Source organism: Nymphaea colorata, chromosome 11 (assembly GCF_008831285.2).
Source record: "Nymphaea colorata isolate Beijing-Zhang1983 chromosome 11, ASM883128v2, whole genome shotgun sequence".
Classification (NCBI taxonomy): Eukaryota; Viridiplantae; Streptophyta; class Magnoliopsida; order Nymphaeales; family Nymphaeaceae; genus Nymphaea; species Nymphaea colorata.
The window spans coordinates 12643735-12665960 of record NC_045148.1 but is presented as its reverse complement, the minus strand read 5'-3'; the positions used below and the strand labels follow the sequence as shown (position 1 = coordinate 12665960).

The window sequence follows — 22226 nt, the reverse complement described above, 5'->3', positions numbered from 1 at the left end:
TGCATTAAAAGCATTTGAGTTGTTTATTTTGAGAAAAGCTTTTACAATTCATACTGATTGTGAAGCTGTTTTTAAGTTTCATTCATAGTTACATATACATATATATAACGTTGTAATACATATATATATATATATATGCAATGTTATCTGTATCATATGATACACATGCATATCATACGATACGTATCATATCATACGATACGTATCGTATAGGTTAAAGAAACCTATACGATATGCTTGTAATATGCGATACGCTCATGTATCGCAAGCGTATCACCTGTATCTCATGATACGGGTGCCGTATCGTACAATATGGGTGATACATCCCTGTATCGTACGATACGAGAGAAAAACTAAAAAGGGTTTCGACGGCCCCTTTTTATGTGTTCTTTTAAAACCTATGTTCCTCTCTCTCTCTCTTTTCTTGTTTCTAAACACTGCAAGAGACGTGGGAGAGATAGATTTTCTCCATTTGCATCAAGCTTTGCCGGTGAAAAAGCTTTCTTTCTCATAGTGGGAAGTGGGAACAGTGGGAAGCTTGGAGAAAGAGGGTTTTTTAGTTTCTAACACGAAGAAGATGAGAAATAACTCATTTTTGCCATTGATTCATTCATTTCTCTTATTTCCTACATTTATTTGTATGTTTTTACTTGTTTTGTGAAGATATAATGTTGGACCCTGCATGGCAGTGGTGTACAAGGGTGAATCCCAAAGATACGTAAGAGTTAAGTGTAATTATTGTAACCAAATCATATCAGGAGGGATCTCTTGTTTTAAACACCATATAGTTGGCACACACAACGATGTGGCTCAATGCATTGGCTCCCTAGAGAACCCATTGCCAGCCTATGTAAAGCACCAATGTTTGGAGCTTATTAATGCCATGAAAGCAAATAAGATCGAAAAGGAAATGCAAAATGCAGATGTACGATATAGAGACCCATATAAAGAGGAAGGAAGCGAAGGTGAAGATGTTGAGCTCGAAGAAGATGTTGGTGTCAGTTTGGGAACAGCTAAAGGGAAAGACATCATGCACACAATTAGTTCTTCTTCAACTACAACCAGAACAAGAAGAGGTTCAAGTGCAAGTACAATTTTACGAGGACGTGGCAGGAGTAATGGTCGTATTGGTGGTGGTAGAGTACCTACTATGAGGTCGAGTAATAGGTCTGTTTCGATCAAGAATTTTTTTTTCAATTATACTGTTGTTGGTGCTTAACCTGAGATTCGTACAACCATGTGTTAAAAAAATATTGTTGAAGCAGCAGATGAAACCATAGGAAGGTGGTTCTATGACGCAATCCATTCTCTTCAAACTCTTTTCATTTTCAGGCTATAGCAGATGTGATTGCTACTGTAGGCCGAAGGTATAAAATGTCCTCTTTTCATAAATTGCGAGGTAAAATTCTCAATAATGTAGTTAGAGATGTCAAGGCATATTGTGATGAACTGAAATTGGACTGGAAAGAGACAGGATGCAGTGTAATGGCAGATGGGTGGACAGACATCAAGAACAGAATATTAGTAAACTTCCTTGTATATTGTCCTTTTGGTACAGTGTTCTTAAAATTTGTTGATTTGTCTTATACTCTTAAGACTGCTGATGTTTTGTTTGAGGTTTTTGATAAAGTTATACAAGAAGTTGGGTCTCAAAATGTCATGCAATTTATCACTGGTAATGCAGCAAATTATAAAGCTACAAATGAAATGTTAGCAGCATGATATAAAACATTTTATTGGAGCTCATGTGCTACTTATTTTGTAAATCTAATGTTTTAGGATCTTAGTGAAAAAGATGATATGAAGTTAGCAGTTCAAAGATGCCAAGAAATCACAAAGTTTATTTATAATCATGCTTATGTCTTGAATTTGATGAGGAAATTCACAAATGGAGCTGAATTGATTCGACCTGCACATACACAGTTTACTGCAAATGTTTTGACTGTGCAGGGTATAATCAAGCAAAGAAATCCTCTCAGGCAGATGTTTTCAAGTAATGATTGAGCTGCATATCCACATGTCTATAAAAGAAAGGCTACGACAGTTGTGGATACTATATTCAATGTTGACTTTTGGGAATCATGTGTGAACTTATTGAAGATTTGTGTACCTTTAGTGAAAGTCCTCAGATTAGTTGATAGTAAAGATAGACCTTCTATTGGATATTTATATGAGGCTATGGACAGAGCAAAGGAGGCCATTAGAGATAATATGAAGGAAAAAAAGAAGTTGTACATGCCTATATAGAATATTATAGATGATATTTATATGAGACCATGGACAAAGCAAAGGAAGCCATTGGAGATAATGTGAAGGGAAAAAAGAAGTTGTACATGCATATATGGAAGATTACATATGAAAGGTGGTTTAGACAACTTCATTGCCCACTTCATGTAGCAACCTACTACCTAAATCCTGCTATTAGATTTCTTTCCACTTTTAAGAAGGACAGAGAGGTCGAGTATGGCATATTAGATTGTATTGAGGTATTAATAAGTGATTATAAAGAACAAGAAGCTATCCATGTGTCGATCAACAAATATGATACTTGTTCTGGTAGCATGGAGAGAGACACAACAATGAGATGCAGGTCATCTATGCGTCCAAGTATTAGAAAAATGGACATTATACTTCTTGGTTGTTATTTCATTTGTTGTTTATAGCTTCTACCTTCTCATATATTTATTCTATTTTGTTTTTACTTTCCATCTGTTATAAGATTTGTGGTGGAACCAGTTTGGGGTTGATTGCCCAGAATTAAAGAAACTTGCAAATAAAATCCTCAGCCAAACATGTAGTGCAACTAGATGTGAAAGAAATTGAAGTGTATTTCAGCACATTCACAGTAAGAAGAGGAATAGGCTGGAACATAAAAGGTTGAATGACCTTGTTTGCATTTGTTATAATATGAAGTTAAGACAAAGGTAAACATTGGTTATGTAAAATGGTAAATTCTAATATATATTTTAATTTCTAACAATTTGTTAATTTTTTCTCTTGTTACACTTTAGGTAACTAGAAACAACATCTATGAGGAAGCATCACACTCAATATGATCCTATCAACATTGACCATTTTGATATATTAGATTCTTGGGTTGAAGAAGAACCATCTGCAATACTTGTTGAGGACGATCTTGATTTTTTGAACCTTGAAGGAGCAGCAGAGATTATTAAAGACGGAGAAGCTGGGGAGCAATGGAATGTTGGTGTTGGTGACATTCCATTTCCAACAGAGGGGATAGAAGCACTTAATGAAGAAAATGAAGATGATGATGCAGATCACAATTGACGATGATTATCGTTGAATCATGAAAGATGATAACTATATGTTTTGACTTTTGAACTTATGAATTGTGATGTAATCTAATTCTCTTCGGGTGCTAAGAGGCTAAGAGTTTAACACTGATACTTATTATGTAATTTTAAATGTCTGATTTCTTATTTTGGAATGTGTTGTTCATACTTCATACTTCATATACATGAATGTTCCTTTAAATACATTTTTCTTGATTTTTTCTGATTTTTTTGAAATTTTTATAATTTTTTTCTATTTTGTATGCTTTTTTTTATATTTTAAAAAATTAAAAAATTAATTTTACGATACGTTACGGTATGTTTACGATACGTTACGGTACGGTGTATAGGTCGGCCCGACCAATATGCAATACGCTACGCCTTTTATAATATAGGTATATGTATAATATGTATAAAATATTTTATTATAGATACATTGTGTATATATAACATGTACATATATCATATATATCATAAAATATTTTACATAACATATCCTACGTATATAAAATTTACATCATTATAATATGTAACATATATATATATATATATATATATATATATATATATATATATATATATATATATATATATATATATATATATATATATATATATATATATATATATATATATATATATATATGTGTGTGTGTGTGTGTGTGTGTGTGTGTGTGTGTGTGTGTGTGTGTGTGTGTACGTGATAATTATACATACACAATACATAAGATATATGTGTAAATAACATATGTATATACATATGTTATAATGCATATAGATATAATAGATAAACATATTATATTTATGTACATACAATAGTAATATGTATAACATAATACGTATGCATATAATACATACTGAAATTATAGTAGGTATATAACATGCTAACATATTACATATATAATATGTTATAACATATTATATGTTACAATATATAATATAAAGTTATAAGTATATAATGTATATACTATTATATGTATATATTACGTTATATATTATGTTATGTAACATGTATATTATTGTAACGTGTATGTACATATACATAATATGCATTACACACACACACTCACAATTATAGATATCTACAATAATATATACATATACATAATATACATATATAACATTTTATATATATATATATATGACATACGCATATACGTATGTTATAATGTACATAGATATAATACATATATGTATTATATTTATGAACATATGTATAGTAATATGTATAACATAATACGTATGCATATATGATATGCATATAATACATACAAGGTGGTCGTTTTCAGGTGTAATCAACACACTTGTTGTATGGTGCATTCATGAGGGCGATTTATGTGTTATAGGGAGGCGTGAGGGGAGCCTCTCCCCTCATGACGTGCAAGCCCCTCTGGTTTGCATGTCACCAGGGGAAGGATTCCCATTACACATAACCTGCTTAGGTGCATTCGTGGGTCTGAGACTCTGGAGCAATTTCAAATAGTTAAAATGTGTAACACACTATCATGCTGATATCTGCCTTGACCAAGCACTACTCAGCACCACAACAACATCGATTGAGTGGTAAATGGGCTTTGAAACTAGTTCTTTTGAAGCATTCTATAGTTTATTCACATAAGGAATCAAATTAAAAAGTAGTAAGCATATTGGGAACCAGTGCTTACATGAGGACCAGAAACAAAATCTCTAGTTGTACATCATAACATCTTCATTATCCATACTATTCTTGAGTACAGGCAAATAACTTGAAACCATATGCTGCTCCTGTTTACCACAAATGAAATCTCAACCTCAATTGCAGCCCAAACCAGCAAATGAAATATTAAAGAATTACCCTTGTCAATATAGACACAAGTGGAGCTCTGAGCTTTGTCATCAGTATGAAAAAGATACCTTTTATGTTTTCATAAAGATAAAATAGAAAGCAAGCATATATAGTATAGCAGTTCTTTTCGCTTCATAAGACTTGAGACCATTGGTAATAAATTGTGACGACATAACATTTACATGGACAATACTAAGTTATGTGTCCGTACCAATTTTCATTAATGAACGTGTTTAAGACGATCAATGATCAATAACATCAACAAAATAACTACATAGAGAATATCTAGTTATATGTTTGTAACAAAATAATTCAAACTACCATTCATTTTTAAATGTGTTTAACATGATCGATGATAAATAACATCAACACAACATTTACGTAAACAACAAGAAGTTATATATTTGTAGCAAAATCAATGAAAGAAAAACTTTGTTAACAAATGTATTGTAGACAATCGGTGACAATTAACATCAACATTACATTAAGTAGACGACACAAAGTTAAATATTCGTAATCAAATCAATTAAACAAATATTTATTGACAAATTAGTTTATGACGATCAATGATAAATGACATCAACATAACATCTACATAGACAATACCAAGTTATATATTTATAATTAAATTAATTGAACTAATCTCTTCAACAAATGTGTTCAACACAATCAATGATAATACCATGTCATATGTTCATAGTCAAACCATTTGAAGTATTCTTCATCAACTCAATAACATCAATGTAAAATATATGTAGACAACACCTCAAGTGATATGTTCATAATCAAATAGCTATAGAACCTCTAAGAATTATGTTGTACTATTTTGATTACATATATCCTCACATTAGCAAATCACCAGGAGCTTCCACAACCCATTTTTCAATTTACATTTGGTCGAATTTAGATTTAAATGACCCATTTTTGTTGTTTCCTAGCAATTTCTTCACATTGGATAATTTGATCACCTGAAAAACTTAACTTTCAAACTTTTTCTAGTGTCAAACTGACTATTTTCAGTGAGACCACCAAATTTTGGGGCCAAAATGCCTTCATAAACCTTTTATTTCCCTCCATTTCAACTGAAATGAGTTCACTAGATCAGTGATTTGCATAATTCTCAGCACTAACACTAGTCTGGTGGAGCTCACATTAAAATTTTCGAGTGCCATAAGATAATTTTTGAAGTTATTTTCTGTTGACTCTTCCTAATTGATTTTTAGAAAGTTGTCCTAACATCAAAATCACTCTCTCTCTCCCCTCTATTTTGAGCGTTTTAGCTGAAATTCTCTCAATCTAGGGTCAATTAGCATCTGTCGAGCTGGCAACATGTTCTTCAGTATTAAATTAACTATCTTGAGCTTAGTTTGGATTAATTCATCCAGAATCAAGCTCATTGTTTATTTCCATTTATTTCTTCCACATGTATAGAGCTCTCAGTCATACCTCAAACTTTTGAACTGAAATTCTCAAAATCCATAATTTAAATTTGTGAATTATTCACATGAATGTGATCAGAAACATCCCAATAGAGTTTCAGCTTTAGTCTGGATGGAGCAATCCCAAATCATGCAATTCAACACTGCCTTGAGCCAGTCAAAGTTGTATGAATCTGGACATCATCACCTATGAGTTCATAACAATGTTGTAAGAGGCCTACGCCTCACACCAAAAAAACGTGATGTGTTTTTTAGAAAAAATGTACAGAGGCAAGGCTATGAGGTGCCTCACGTCCCTGAAGCATGCACCTCATTTGCTATTTAATTTTTTAACTAAAAAAATAAAAATAATATAAGACTGGTCAAGCGGGATTTACATGTAGCCCTAACTAAACCCCCTTTGTATCCCTAGTCCCTTTTTCTTTATCCCAAATCACCTGTGAAATTGAAGAATTCAACCATCTGTAAAATTGTATCACCCAATGTTGGAATTTCCATTTCTAAAGTCGGTCTTTCTCTCTCCCCATGGCTGGCACCGGACATAGGTGGCCACCTTTTCCTCTCCCTCTCTCTCTCTCTCTCCCTCTCTCCACGGCCATGGCCACCCTCTTATTCTCTCAACTCTTTGGCCATGACTGACCACCCTTTTTCTTGCTCTTTGTGTGTTGCCATGGCCGATCCAGCGGCTTACGGTGTGTGTCGCCGTGGCCGGTCCTGTGGCTTACAGTATTGTGATTTTTGCCGATGTTGTGGCTTCTGGTGTTGTAGCAATGCGGCTTAAAAAATTAGGACTCAAAACTTAAAACCGCCCTTTTTTTCATGCGTGTCATGTTTGCACTCATATTACGTGTTCATTCTGAGACGCTTTAATTATTCTTGTTTTACAATTGTCGTCATTTGGAGTTTGTAAGTGTACTCCATGGCTGGTGGTCCTCCTATGTTGCCAAGTGGTGTCTTAATTTATTATATGTCTTGACACTTTTGTTCTTAATTTATGACTTGGTGTTTAATGCATTATATACTTTATTATATTTTCTCTCAATTTTTTTGCGTGTCTTTGGTTCTACCATGTTCATCCATTTACGAGAGTATTTATTAAGTTTTCTCGTCTTATATAAAAAAATGAAGAAACAAGAAAATTTTACAGTACTACACTTAACTTTTTTGTTATATACTTTTTTCTGTCAATGTTTTTAACTTTTTTTGTTTGGGTTATATTATTTGCTTTCTTTTTCTTTATTTTTAGATTAAACATGTTCTCGTTTTGGAAGAGTTATCCATCTTCTTCTCTTCTGTTTAGTATGGTTATCATGTTAAAGAATATGACATCGGTAATTGATGCATTATGGTAGGCAATCAGTCCATATTTTTATGTATTTTTCAATAATTGTTTTGCATTAAGTTTGTAATATGATGTTACATTAAGTTTGTAATATCTTGTTGTTAATAATTCAAATTTGTCATATGGTGTTAATATTTGTTACATTACATGTTAATATTTGGGTATGTTTAGTCATTTGAGTTTTTGCATGCATACAGTGTAATTGAACTCAATGTTTATTGAACTGTTTTCCTAGTTTTTAGTTATTTTTTAGTCAATGATAGTTCTAGCTGTTTAGGACAAGTTGTGCTATGCACCAATTACGCAAGTACTTTGTATATAGGATATGTTGTGGATTGTTCTTTATTGATATGCTAAGCTAAGTATTGTAGTCAATAGTATTATAGTCATTTTTTTTATTATTATTTTTATAAATATTATATAATTCACAAATTTGTATGCTCCAATTAATGTCTTGCCTTGCCTTATCGCCTTTTACAACATTGCTTCAGAGCAAATTTTTTATCAATCACAGATTTTGGTTTTCACCCCGAGCACACCTGTGGATTCATCATCACTTGAATAGAGTATCAACGCATCCATTTCTCAAGGACAAGGCTAAAATCTTTTTTTTTTTTCACTTTGCCCTCCATATTTTCAATTTACAGTTTCATCAATTTTAAAAAATTCAACCTTCCAAAAGTAAATCAAGTCATTTTTTCATAAAATTTTACATGAACACATATTTTAGCATTGTTCATGATCCAACATAGTTTAACCTCTAACTTGACTCACACAACATGATTGTTGCACCAGGGGCAAAACCATTATTTGGCCAAACATGCATTATTTTAACGTTTTCTTAAGTTATGAACGGCATAAACCTAACCAGAACTGAGCCCGTTATGGATCACGTAAAGCCTACACACACCACAAACCCAGCCTGTAATCAATCAGCTCAGTTTGACATAAAAATGCACATAGTAGAGAACACGTCTCGAAAGCTTGGTCACACAAAGCCCCCAAAGCTTCAATTCTCGAATTAGACAAGTATGCCACATACACTCTGTTCAGCACCACTCAGATCTATTAGCCCCTCAAACCGTAGCTGAATATAGAAGCCCGTCAAAACACGTCATTCGTCTAACCGCCCATGCAACCATCCAAGTGAATTAGGGGCTAACCTAGCCTGGTCTTCGGCTTCAAGTGCCAAATTGGCACCAGACAGGAACCCGCGGTCCTTTTCAATGATTTACTGCCTCTGCTGCTTGGACTCGTACATTCACCAAAATTATACAACACAAAGTGTAAAAACTTATCTTCAACGGCTACAAGTTACCAAAAGAAAAGATGGGCACAAGTTAAAATTATTGATTCCAATAAAAGAGCCGTTGAAACAGATAACACATTGTTACTGTCAATAGTGTTTCCGTCCCATGAACCAACCTCAAAAAGAAAAAAATAGAGCAGAATCAAGAAACACTTATCAGATATTTTACGAATCTGACCCACTTTTTGAACAGGAGCAGGTTCAAGAGACAGTAACAATATATTACTGTTGCTGTTGCCAAACAGCCCCAATGACGACAGGATAAACTGAATTATAACACAACGTGAGGCACCCTGTAGTCCCGTGAAGTCTCCATCAAAACTAAGACTAATAGGAAAAGCAAAGGAAAACGTAACTAAAAGCAGAAAGTGTGAAAATAATTACACGAGCAGACGGGGCATGCTCAGCCAAACTCAGGAGGGCAATACGACTCGTTCCCACGAAGCATTTCTTAAGCAAGAACGGACGAGGAACGGGTAAAAAAAAAACAACATAGGATAAGCACAACAATAAGCAGACGAGACGAAAAATCTTAATCAGGTTCCAAAGGAATCAAGGACAAAGAGAATACAATACCTGAAAACAAAAAGGGATGGGGAGGGGAAGGTCCCTCGGTGTTTTCTAGGAATTCTTATTTCCAATCAAAAGACAAAGGGAAAAAACAAGAGAAAATGATGGCACAACCGACCACCCTTAAATTCATACAAGATCCATAAATTAAATGAAGTCACCATTCTCATATGAAAGGATGCAGAGAAAACGAATAAAAGCCGTTGAACCATAAGATTAGGGAGTAGCAGGTTCAGATGCTACAAAAGAATACAGGCAAAAATTTTCCTCCAACCAGGCTTCACCATAATCATATCCATGTCTCAAAACCAGAGTTCCATTTTGCAGATGACAAATATGCATAAGCCTTCGGCTCCGCAGAACATTAACAAAAAAGAAACCTCATTTCACTAGTCAGGTTTCAAAAATGACTCTGTAAAACATGATAAATGCAAGGTTAATGCAAGAAGAATCGCCTCATCGAACATTCACCAACTCAACATCAAATACCAGCCAAGCATTCCCTGGTATTTTTCCAATTCCAGTGCTTCCATACCTGCATACACAGACATCATATGCATCTCGACAAAGCAAATCAAAACCAAAGAGATTTTTAACAGGAATGCACATACCCCATGGATGGAGGGATGGTTAGCCTCCTCTTATCTCCAACTCGCATTCCTAACCAGACAAACCACAAATCAGAATAGAAAAAGAAGAAAGAAAGCAGATACGTAGACTTCATTTACTGGGAGGTGCAACTTGATACCATTTATTCCGACATCCCATCCTTTGATAACTTCACCTATACCTGTAAACAAAAAAAAAAGAAAGATAAAAACAGCTAAATTTCAAGCATAAAAGGAAAATTAACTTGGACACAGCTGTTGTTCCAAAGAATAAAGAATTAGCAACTATATACCTAGACAGAACTTAAAAGGTTTCCGGCCCACACTGGAATCAAAGATTGACCCATTCTTCTTCAGCTTGCCAATGAAGTGTACAGAAACCTAGCATTTAATTACTTACAATACTTTAATATCCAATCAACAGATGGCAGCCAAAAAAATTTGCTTAACTACTGAAAAGTATGCCCCCCCCCCACAAAAAAAAAGGAATTCAAGTGCCCACTACTAATAAGTACTAACCTTCATTCCGGGGGAGGCTCGCTTTCCATCGGGTTTACCCATAGATATCTCTTCAATAATCAAGCCATTTGGGAAGGTTCTCGCTTCATTTCTAAGTCGCCCATCTGCATGGTCTTCCAACAACGGAACCTCTTCCAACTCTCCTTTCTTACCTGAGCTTGCCACCTTGGACTGGTCAGTATCTATGTTTTGACCAGTTTCAGCACTATTCTTTTTCTTCTTTTTTTTCTTGGGCTCTTCAACTTCCAAAATACTGCAGTCCACTGCACTCTTGGAACTGCACCAGAATAAAGGACTAACGGTTAGTTATAAACCCATGCCAGGTCAGTGCCTAACCTGTCAGGCTGTCTATCACAAAATAGAAGCTCAAACAATCATCACTATTATCATCTGACCTCTCAATTTGATACTTACACGGCAATGTTACCATGTTCACCATCCCCAGCACCATGCTCTAGTCCACTTTGATCTTGAGAATTAGAAGCATTGTTAGATGCATTATCAACTGGCATGTCAGGTGCAGATCCAGGATCCTCCTTCATCATCCCTTTCTCTTTTTTCTTCTTTGATTTCCTACTATTTTCAAGACCTTTTTCAGATGAATCTCTTTTCCTGCTTGTGTTCACAAAGCATGGAGACAAAACCCAAATAAGTGAAAACACATGATTAATAATTTATAATAAATATATTAAAGAAAGAAAACAATTTCAGTATATAGATGCACACTTATTCTGATTTTTATCTAGAGCAAGAGAATCACTCTTCCGTTTTGAACCAGTAGAATGGCACTTTTCATCATTTGCTGGTCTTTCTCCAACATTTTCCTCCCGTAGCTGCCTATCTAGATTTTCATTAGCTTCAACAACTTTGGAAAGATTTTTTCTCCTTCCGGTACTTATGAACAAACCATCTTCATCTTCACTAGAGTCTTCTACAGTTAAGAATTTTCTCTCTGCAGTTGGAGAAGGTCGACGGTGCTGGAGTTTGGATCCATCATTAACCTTTTCGGGTTCTTCATCATCTATTATCTCTTCAATTTTAACTGTAAAATAAGAAAACACAAGTTATGAGATCAACTATTGTCGTAAGTACAAAATGCAAATTCAGTCTATCTGTCTGTGTATGATATTGTGAAACTAACCCATTGCTTCAAAATTAATCTCTCCAAAGTAAAAAAAATGATCGCCGAATCTTGAGTAAAAAACACTATACTTTGTCAGAACTGCAATCCTTATCAAACAAACTGAATATTTTACTTCAGTACCCCAGCTATCTGATGATCAAGGGATGTATGACGCAGTAGTCAGGTGATGTATATGTATGCCAATTTTATATGCATCTATAATCATAGAGTACCTTTGTGTAAATCTAACCTCAATAGTTTTTGTGGCTTTGTGTACACCAGCAACATTGTGCAAGGTGTGGATATCACACTGTAGTAGGCCCTCCGAGATAATTTCCATCTACCAACATTCATCCATTGATAACCTCATACAGTAATATCCAATAGTCACAGAAATCGCATTATTTTCAAAAAAAAAAGTGTGAAAATGAAATGCCAAAAAAAAGGGAAAAAACAAGAATTTTTTTAGCATGGCATCAAATGTAATTTTTAAAAATTCTAAGTGGTCGCTTAGGAAAAAACGAATAAAACATAAAATTTGAGAACTTAAAACCATTTTGTCAACAAAGTGGGAAAATGAGAAAACATTTTTAGGGTTTAGGATTTTCAGATTTGGGGGAACGTTAAACCCAAGCGATTTCCAATTTCCGGCGAGGTTTCCCACCTGAAACTCACCAACAGAGCAAACCAGCATCTCTTTGTTGGGCGGCTTCCGTCGAATGGCAAGGGGCAGCCACGTCAAACTTCCGTGCAGACCTCCGACATCCACATCCTACCACGCTCGCTCATGTAAGATTTCCATTAGATTTTTCAGTCCATTTGCATATGCACGTTGGACTTTTTGATGTGAATAACAAAACATGTAGTTTTCTAGTTTATATAAAAAAAATTTTGTTTTCAGTCGATTTGCATGTGTGGATATTTTAATCGGTTTGCATATGTGCATTAGAAACTTTGTACGCCTAATCTTCTATACCTCCGATTTTTTTTTGTGCATAAGAAACTTAGACTCAAACTTCACATATTCAAGTAGAGTCAGTATACTGAATTAATACATTTTGTTTATTACTGATTTTTTTATTTCTGTGGCACCTCATTTTTTAGAATGATTATGATTTCTGCATAAGGGGTTAATCTGTTCTCATTGTTTCTGATTTTTAGTTAATAATATGTTCAGTTTATTAAATAGTCACAAAAAACGCATTTTTCGAAAAAAAAAAACGCATAAAAAACACAATAAATTAAATGGCCATTTTTAACGTGTTATTTTTCACTTTGTTTTCACTTTTTTCAGTTTTTTTTAATGCCAAACAGTTTGTTGATAAGATTCAGTTTATTTCTGATTATTTTTTTATTTTCTGGAATCCTCAGTTTTAAGTGCACCTCTGGTTCCTGCAAAACGGGTGAATATGTTCTCTTTATTAGTTTCACATTTATTTTATCTCTTTCTAATTTTAGGATTTTTTAAAAAAATAAAACATTTTTAAAATTTACCATATTTCTGCTATTTTTCATTTTTTTAAAGTCCGCCATATTATACCCAAGAAAACCCCATTGTTTAAAACTCCAAAACGTTATTTGTGACTATAGTAACATCTGCCAAGAGTGAGAATCAAAGTTTCATAAAAGCCAATATTGGTGAAGCCCTAAAATATGGACTGACAACAACAGAAGGAAGAAAGAAAGAAAACAAATGCTTCCATAAGAGTCAACAGTCTCCTCTACAAAGGCAACTGAAAATTTCTCCAGCACAGGTAACTCAACCAGTAAATAGACAAACCAGATAGTTCAAAGCAGACCAGTTTTGAACTTTGAACATACAATCTGGACATAAATTAAGGTCGTTATCAAAAATAGCCTCAAGATATGATAACTTACATATTGTAGATCATGTGATTATTAATCGACAAATTATTAACAAGTTTTACCTGAATGTGTGAAAGATTTATTCAGGTCTGTAGCATAAAAACTTAAAACAAACGGGTGATTATGTTACACAGAAGGTACGAAGTTATGTTACATTTGCACCCAGAAAGGACAAAAGAAGAAAAAGTGCCATCCACAGTTCATTTGGTCCATCGTCTAACATTGCAACTGGGAAGAAAAATGAAAATTGTTTCACCAAGCAAAAAGTAAATCCAAAAATTTCATGTGAAAATGTCATTATGGAACAGGGATAGGCAACAAGAATAATTCTCCAGCTTGAAGACAGATGAAAATACCTCCACTAACATGTTTAGGTGATGTGTCAAATTCTAAAGACTCATCATCATCAACAATAAAATCATCGCATTCATCTTCTGAGTCATAATAGCTTGATTCTTCATCTGTTTCACTCTCAATGTCAATGTTTTCCCCATAAGAATCGCTATCAGAGGGTTAAAGACAAAAAATATAGAACTCAAACATAAAAAAGGTAATGAGAAAATTGCTGTTTGAAGCATATAATGTGGATACGAATCGTTCTCGTCACGAGTATGGCTGGAAACAATGTGATAACCGGAAAGGTGTATGCTCCTTGGACCCAATACAGAAAACACAACAACCTCCTCCTCTTCGAACTCAAGATTCAAGGAGCATGACTCCAACCTATCCGGAAGCAAGGAGCACAAAAGAACGGGGGCGTTCTTGCCAACGTTGCATTGGAGGATACTTTTCTTTGGCGATGAACCGTCACCCAAAGTAGCCTGCAAAAAAACAAAACAAGAAAAATCTATAAGCAGTCAAAGAAGAAGCAACTGAACGTGAGCATAAAAGCATCCATCGCGAACTAGCATGCCAAGAAGAAAGCAATGGAAAACTGGAAAACATGTTAATAGGAGAAATCACTTGCAGTAAAGGAAACTTCTCTTATGAACTACGACAGAGTTCTCTGGATACAAAGTTTCCTCTCGTAAGATAAGATGCACCCAAAAAAAGCAAAAATAACAAAACAAATGAAAAGGTCCAACAGTTACAAGCAAAATGGCTTTTAGTTGTGTAGCACTACTATTTTTATGTTGTCTATAGAATCATAGATTGATAACCACATAAAGAACAAACAATGAAGCCAATGAAAAAAGGGGGAGTCCCGCGAGCAAAATAAGGAAGACTGCTCAGAAGCAAAATCGCAGAGAAGGATCTTGGTAAATGAATAAGGCGAAAGGAACCCTTTGATATTTGATGATCAACCTGAGAAGATGGACTTTGCTGACCTGAGATATATGGAGCCTGCCGTTCTGGTTTGCAGATTGAAGGGTGAAGGGCTGGCCGGATCTTATCTGCACCCCTTTGGACATGGAGACCAACAAAAGTCAAAAACCCATTTGATCACGTTCATGAATCAATAGAATTCAGAAAGAAGAACCAAAAAGCTGAATCCGATAATAGAACGCAGAGTCCTTGTATCGTACCCCAGAAAGCCATTCTCTTGTTCACGAAGAAAACACCGTCCTTCGTTACCCCAAAAAGCAGTAGGGGTGTGCAGTCGACTAACCGTCCCCCTCAACTTGGTGGCCGCAGAAGCGAGGGAGAGGCCGTGAAGGTTGACAGGGTAGGAAAGCTGGGAGCCTGGGACCTTGGGCGTTCCCTACCCTGTGCCCGCCTTAAAACCTAGGAAGAGAGGCCGCTGAGTGTGGATCCGAGAACCAATACGAACGAACCCATAAATCGCTTCGTCTGCCCTGGGCCTGCCTGCAACGAGGGTGTTGGGCTTGTTGCCGCCTTCTTCCGGATGGTTAGTTAATTAAAGACGCGATGGGGCGCGAGCATGTGACCATTGGCCATTGCTAGGGCGGCGAACTATTTACCGAAAAAGCTCCTTTGTCGAGAATGGAAAACCCTCCACTTTTCGATAAGAGTCGTTTGAATGCATGGTATTTAAAAGCCTGCATTTAAAGTACCTACGAGGGATCAGAAAGGTGGTACCAAAGTTCCATCTTCAATAAACGTGGCTTGTTTGCATTGTTGGTATAATTGTTGTAGGTATTAAACTAACATGTTTGTTGCATATGATATTTAAATATCATCTCATCATCCCCACCAAGGGATAAACGAAGTCCTTCTTCATCTCACAAAAAAATTGATTTCAAAAAATACTGGGGGCTCAAGCGAGGAAAGCAGCAAATAAAAACAACCTCAAAATACAAAAGAAGAAGAAGAAAGAAGAACCAAATTTTGGGAAAAGCTTGACTTTCCATTGACAAGGGCTTATTTTTCAACCCATGCAGCGTCGTCTGCCGTACCAAGCCCTCACAGCTTGGCTTCTCTCATTATATAATGAGAGAAGTATGCCACACATATTCGGTTCACAATCATTCGGATCTATTAGTCCCTCAATCGTAGATGAATACAGAAGTCTGTCATAATTAGGGGTGAACAACGAGTCGAGCTACTCAAGACTCGTTAAAGCTCGACTCTTGAACGGATTCGAGCTGAGTCATTTGCTTAACGCGTTGACCTCGAGTTCACGAATTGACTCGTTTAAATAATCGAGTCGAGTTCGAATTCACTGAACTGTTAAAGCTCAACTTGACTTGAAAAATGATGTGTAGCGATTTTTTAAATATCCAAGTCGTTTTTTAATTAAAAAATCAGTATATTGACGTTAATCAATTATGTAAGTTTTTACAAAAGTTCCTTTAAATTTGTGAAGACTTATTCGAGTCGAGCTCAATTTATGGCAATTCAAACAAGTTTGTCAAGCCTTGATTGAGTCGAGCTCGAACATGTAACTGCCCAATCGAACTCGATCTGCTTTTGTCAAAATATTATCAAGCTTGAGCTGAACACAACTCGATGTTTCATTAGTCGAGCCGACTGAACTTGGATTCAACTCGGCTCATGTTCGCCCCCCAGTCATAATGCATCTAAACGTCCATGCAACCATCCAAGTGAATTAGGGGGAAGACTTTCCCATGGAACGTTTTAAGGGAAAAGAATCCTTGGGCCACCATGAGAAGATGTGGTTGCAGCTTATGATTCTACCACGCGCAACCCATCGGTGTATGTTCCAAACTAGCCTAAGGAGCTTCGACTTCAAGCGCCAAATTGGCACCATACAGAACCCATTGTCCTTTTCAAATATCTACTGCCTAGATCCTTTGCCTCGTACTTTCACCACAATTATACACATCACAAAGCGCGCAGTTTTCCACTTATCTTCAACCGCTACAGGTTACGAAAAGAAAAGACAGGCCATAAGAATATGGATCTCAATAATGGATCCGTTTGGTAATGTCCCATATTATTACTATCGCATAAATTTACCCGACAAAGTTTTAATGAGATGATAACATAGTATTATTGTAGCCAAACACCCTCAATGGGAAGGCGGATAGGCTTGAATTATAACACGACGTCAAGCAAAGTGGAGTCCCGTAAAGTCTCCAAATACAAGACTGATAAGGAAAAGCCATGAAAAACGGAGATAAAGGCAGCAACTACAAAAATTAAGTAAGCAATGAGCAGACAGGGAATGCTCAACGAAACTCAGGAGGGCAATATGACTCGTTCGCAATAAGCATTTGTAAAGCAAGGACGGGCGAGGAACGGGTAAAAACAAAAGATCGTAGGATAAGCACTGCAATAGGCAGACAAGACCAAAAATCTTAATCAGATTCCAAAGGAACCTCAAGGGCAAAGAGAGTACAATTCCTGAAAACAGAGAAAAAAAGGATGTGAGGGGGAAGGTCCCACGTGGTTTTGTAGGATTTTTTTTTTATTTCCAATCAAAGACATCGCCAAAAATCAAGAGAAAATGAAGGCACAACGACCACCCTTAAATTCATCCAAAATCCATAAACTAATTGTAGTCAACGTTCTTATATGAAAGGATGTGAACTGCCAACGGAGAAGAAACGAATAAACGCCGTTGAACCATAAGATTAGGAAGTAGCAGGTTCAGATGCTACAAAAGAATACAGGCAAAAATTTTCCTCCAACCAGGCTTCACCATAACCATATCCATGTCTCAAAACCAGAGTTCCATTTTGCAGATGACAAATATGCATAAGCCTTTGGCTCCACAGAACATTACCAAAAAAGAAACCTCATTTCACTAATCAGGTTTCAACAATGACTCTGTCAAACATTGATAAATGCAAGGTTAATGCAAGAAGAGTCGCTTCATTGAACATTCACCAACTCAACATCAAATACCAGCCAAGCATTCCCTGGTATTTTTCCAATTCCAGTGCTTCCATACCTGCATACACAGATCATATGCATCGCGCCAAAGCAAATCAAGACCACAGAGATTTTTAGCAGGAATGCACATACCCCATAGATGGAGGGATGGTTAGCCTCCTCTTATCTCCAACTCGCGTTCCTAACCAGACAACCACAAATCAGAATAGAAAAAGAAGAAAGAAAGCAGGTACATCATACGTAGACTTCATTTACTGGGAGGTGCAACTTGATACCATTTATTCCGACATCCCATCCTTTGATAACTTCACCTATACCTGTAAACCAAAAAAAAAAACCAAACAGCTAAATTTCAAGCATAAAAGGAAAATTAAGTTGGACACAGCTGTTGTTCCAAAGAATAAAGAACTAGCAACTATATACCTAGACAGAACTTAAAAGGTTTCCGGCCCACACTGGAATAAAAAATTGACCCATTTTTCTTCAGCTTGCCAATGTAGTGTACAGAAATCTGGCATTTAATTACTTACAATACTTAATATCCAATCAACAGGTGGAGTGCCAGAACAATTTGCTTAACTACTGAAAAGTATGCCGAAAAAAAAAAAGAATTCAAGTGCCCACTATTAATAAGTACTCACCTTCATTCCGGGGAGGCTCGCTTTCCATTCGGTTTACCCATAGATATCGCTTCCATAATCATGCCATTTGGGAAGGTTCTTGCTCCTTTCATAGGTGGCCCCTCTGCATGATCTTCCAAGAATGCAACCTCTTCCAACTCTCTTTTATTACCTGAGCTTGCCACCTTGGACTGGTCGGTATCTATGTTTTGATCAGTTTCAGCAGTATTCTTTTTCTTCGTTTTATTCTTCTGTTTCTTAACCTCTTCAACTTCCAAAACACTGCGGTTTGCTGCACTCTTGGGACTGCTCCAGAATAAAGGACTAACAGTTAGTTAAACCCATAGCAGGTCAGTGTCTAACCTGTCTGTCACAAAATAATAGCTCAAATAATCATCTCTATTATCATCTGACTTTTCAATTTGAGCACTTACACTGCAGTGTTACCATTTTCAACATCCTCAGCACCATGCTCCAGTCCACTTTGATCTTGAGAATTACAAGCATCGTTAGATGCATTATCAATTGGCATGACAGGTCCAGATCTAGGACCCTGTTTTATCATCCCTTTCTCTTTTTTCTTCTTTGATTTCCTACTATTTTCAAGACCTTTTTCAGATGAATCTCTTTGCCTGCTTGGGTTCACAGAGCACGGAGACAAAACCCAAATAAGTGAACACACATGATTGATCATTTATAACAAGTTATATAAAAGAAAGAAGACAAATTCAGTGTATTAGATACACACTTATTCTGATTTTTGTCTAGCGCAAAAGCATCGCTCTTCCGTTTTGAACCTGCAGAATGGCACTTTTCATCATCTGCTGGTTTTTCTCTAACATTTTCCTCTCTTAGCTGCCTATCTAGGTTTTCATTAGTTTCAACAACTTTGGAATGTATTTTTCTCCTTCCAGTACTTATGGGCAAACCATCTTCATCTTCACTAAAGTCTTCTAAAGTTAAGAATTTTCTCTCTGCAGCTGGACAAGGTTGACGCTTCGTGAGTTTGGATCCATCATTAACCTTTCCAGGTTGTTCATCATCTATTGAATCTTCACTTTTAACTGTAAATTGTAAAAGAGGAAAATATACGTTATGAGCATCAACCATTGTCGTAAGTACAAAATGCAAATTCAGTCTGTTTGTCTGTGTATGATATTATACACTGTTATACCATATATACTCATATTATATGTACTTATATTACATAATTTCTGTTCTTTAAGTACACTTTGTTGTACGTTAGGGCCTCTCCATTTATAGAGAATAGGAGAGTCCTAAATGTGATTGAGTCTCTAGGATTTTGACAAGTGTCAAAATTCTAAAGTCAGAATTTTGGAAAGTGTCAACACTCTAAAAAGTTAGATAATCGATGTGTCATCCATCTAAAGGGTCAACCTCAGATAACTAACATGAGTCAACACAATTTATTTGGATCAAAATTCTGGATTCATATACAAATTCATATCACAATATGGATTTAGGAGAGATCTAGATTAAGAACTAAAGAAGAATTTGTATCTAGGACTCCGACCAAAAGTCTAGATCGAGATCTAGATTGAGAAATTTAGATCTAGAGATCTGAAATTGATGTTTGGATATGAATCGAAGTATATTTTAGGGTTCGTTTGATGGGCCGGAAATTTCCTCTACCACAAGAAACATCCATCAAATTTTTAAAAATTTTCCTCACAGAAATTTTTTTTGGAACGTTGAAGCTAGAAACGAAAATATACATTCCAACCAAAAAGGTAGAAAGTTTTTTCGGAGACACAAAGGAAGAAGGGAAGGAGGGAAGAGGAAGAAGGGAGGCGAAGGAAAAAGGAAAGGAGGGAGGAGGAAGAAGGGAGAGGAGGGAAAAAGCAAGAAGGGAAGAGGAGGAAGAAGGGAAGGAGAGAGGAGGAAGAAGGGAGGTGCTCAGGAGCAGGGATGACTCGCAGATTTTTACAAAATCCGTCTGTCCTCCGATTAAGCTGAAATTTGGTTTGGAGCTTGCTAAGATGTTGGGGATCGGATGCCCAGAAGATCAACTTCAAATGAGCTTCACACAAGAATCGCGCTCAACCAGACGCTGTCTCGCAGTGAAAAATGTTTGTCGCATGTGTTCAGGCGCAGACATGAGTCTTTCCACTCGCAGATTTTTTTAAAATCACAGACAACTCCGATTTGCCTGAAAATTTGACAGTAGGTCGACAACAAGCTGAGGAGACGACACTCCAAATTTCACGTCCAACTGAGCCACACAAGAAAATCACGTTGAGATACAAAATCACTGTCGTGTGCGGGTAGTTCCTGAAACAGACGGCGGAGTTCAACTTCTGCACTGCCGCGCTGGCCGGAATTTCTTTCGAAGCTGATTCCGATGCTGTCAGAGGTCAAATTGCTCTCAAATCAGAATCTTCCTCTGCTCTGGGCGATCCTTCTACAAATGATCAATCATTCCAATTATCCACAGATCTCCCTGATTTGGCCGCTGATCAGACAATACCCCAAATCGGTATTGAAGAACAGAGCACTATCATGAAATCCCGATCAATCCTCCTTCGATCCGCCTCTTCCTTAGTTGATCCTCGATATTCAATATCCGGAATGATGATCAGACCGTGGATCAAGCCCAGGAGTCCTCCCTCCTTCCCCTCTTCCTCCCTCGCTCCCTTCTTCCCTTAAACCTGAAAATATATTTCTTTTTTCATCAAATTAAGAAATAAATTTCTGAAAATTTATTTTTCATTCATCACACACACATCAAAATAGAAATCGAAAAGATTTTTCTCATTCTATTTTTCTAGGAAATATATTTCTAGAAGTATATTTATAATTCCAGATTTCTAGGCCGTCAAATGGCCCCTTATGGTATTGTGAATTGAATCAAGGATATGAGAACTAAGCACCCAAACTAGGCTTAGTGTGGGTCATGTGGGCTCAGACTCAGTGTTTAGGAGGTGGACTTGGGTTTGATCTAGGTTTGAACTCAACTGGATGCAGGTCTAACTCGGATCAAGTCAAACTTGGTTTAGTTCTTGCAACTCAAGCTCACATAGGTTCAAACCTATTTAAGCTCAATTCTAGATTCAGAACTTGATGAGTTTTACTAGCCTGGCAAATGAATACACTAAGCTAGTTCATGTAACTTCAAACTTATGCTTATACAAAAATGTATAAAAATAATGCATGCATGTATAAACCCCTAGCATAGACTGGGTTTAGTTTAAAGGGTGGATCAAGTTTGACTAAAAAAATTCTTCAATTTGCCTTTAGAAAATCATACTTCGATATTGCCAAATTGTAATTAAACATATAAATGGAAATATGAAGGGAAAAATGAAAAACAGGGAATTTGGGATCATCAGCAAGAAGTGAACACACTGATACTCTCTTCAAGTAGTATTGTGCAATCAGATTAGAAATTGGCATTGATACTCTCTTCAAGTAGCATTGTGCAGTCAGAA

At 36.1% G+C, this 22226-nt stretch overlaps 2 protein-coding genes across 2 annotated transcripts; both read right to left on the bottom strand.

Moving 5' to 3' along the window:
- Positions 1–9960: 9960 nt before the first annotated feature.
- Positions 9961–15758, bottom strand: LOC116264007 (peptidyl-prolyl cis-trans isomerase FKBP53-like). The gene is made up of 11 exons (XM_031643879.2): positions 15424–15758; positions 15226–15299; positions 14489–14718; positions 14254–14399; positions 11635–11950; positions 11323–11523; positions 10909–11185; positions 10683–10770; positions 10530–10571; positions 10393–10441; positions 9961–10316 (listed from the first exon to the last, which is right to left on the bottom strand). The coding sequence occupies exons 1-11, from the start codon at positions 15434–15436 to the stop codon at positions 10238–10240; spliced, it is 1515 nt and encodes a 504-aa protein (XP_031499739.1). The 5' UTR covers positions 15437–15758; the 3' UTR covers positions 9961–10237.
- A 2288-nt stretch (positions 15759–18046) lies between these two features.
- Positions 18047–19887, bottom strand: LOC116263560 (peptidyl-prolyl cis-trans isomerase FKBP53-like). The gene is given in 7 exon segments (XM_031643297.1): positions 18047–18215; positions 18290–18338; positions 18433–18474; positions 18581–18668; positions 18795–19083; positions 19212–19409; positions 19526–19887. Coding segments are annotated over 7 exon segments (1107 nt in total). The 3' UTR covers positions 18047–18136.
- Between the last annotated feature and the right edge of the window lie 2339 nt (positions 19888–22226).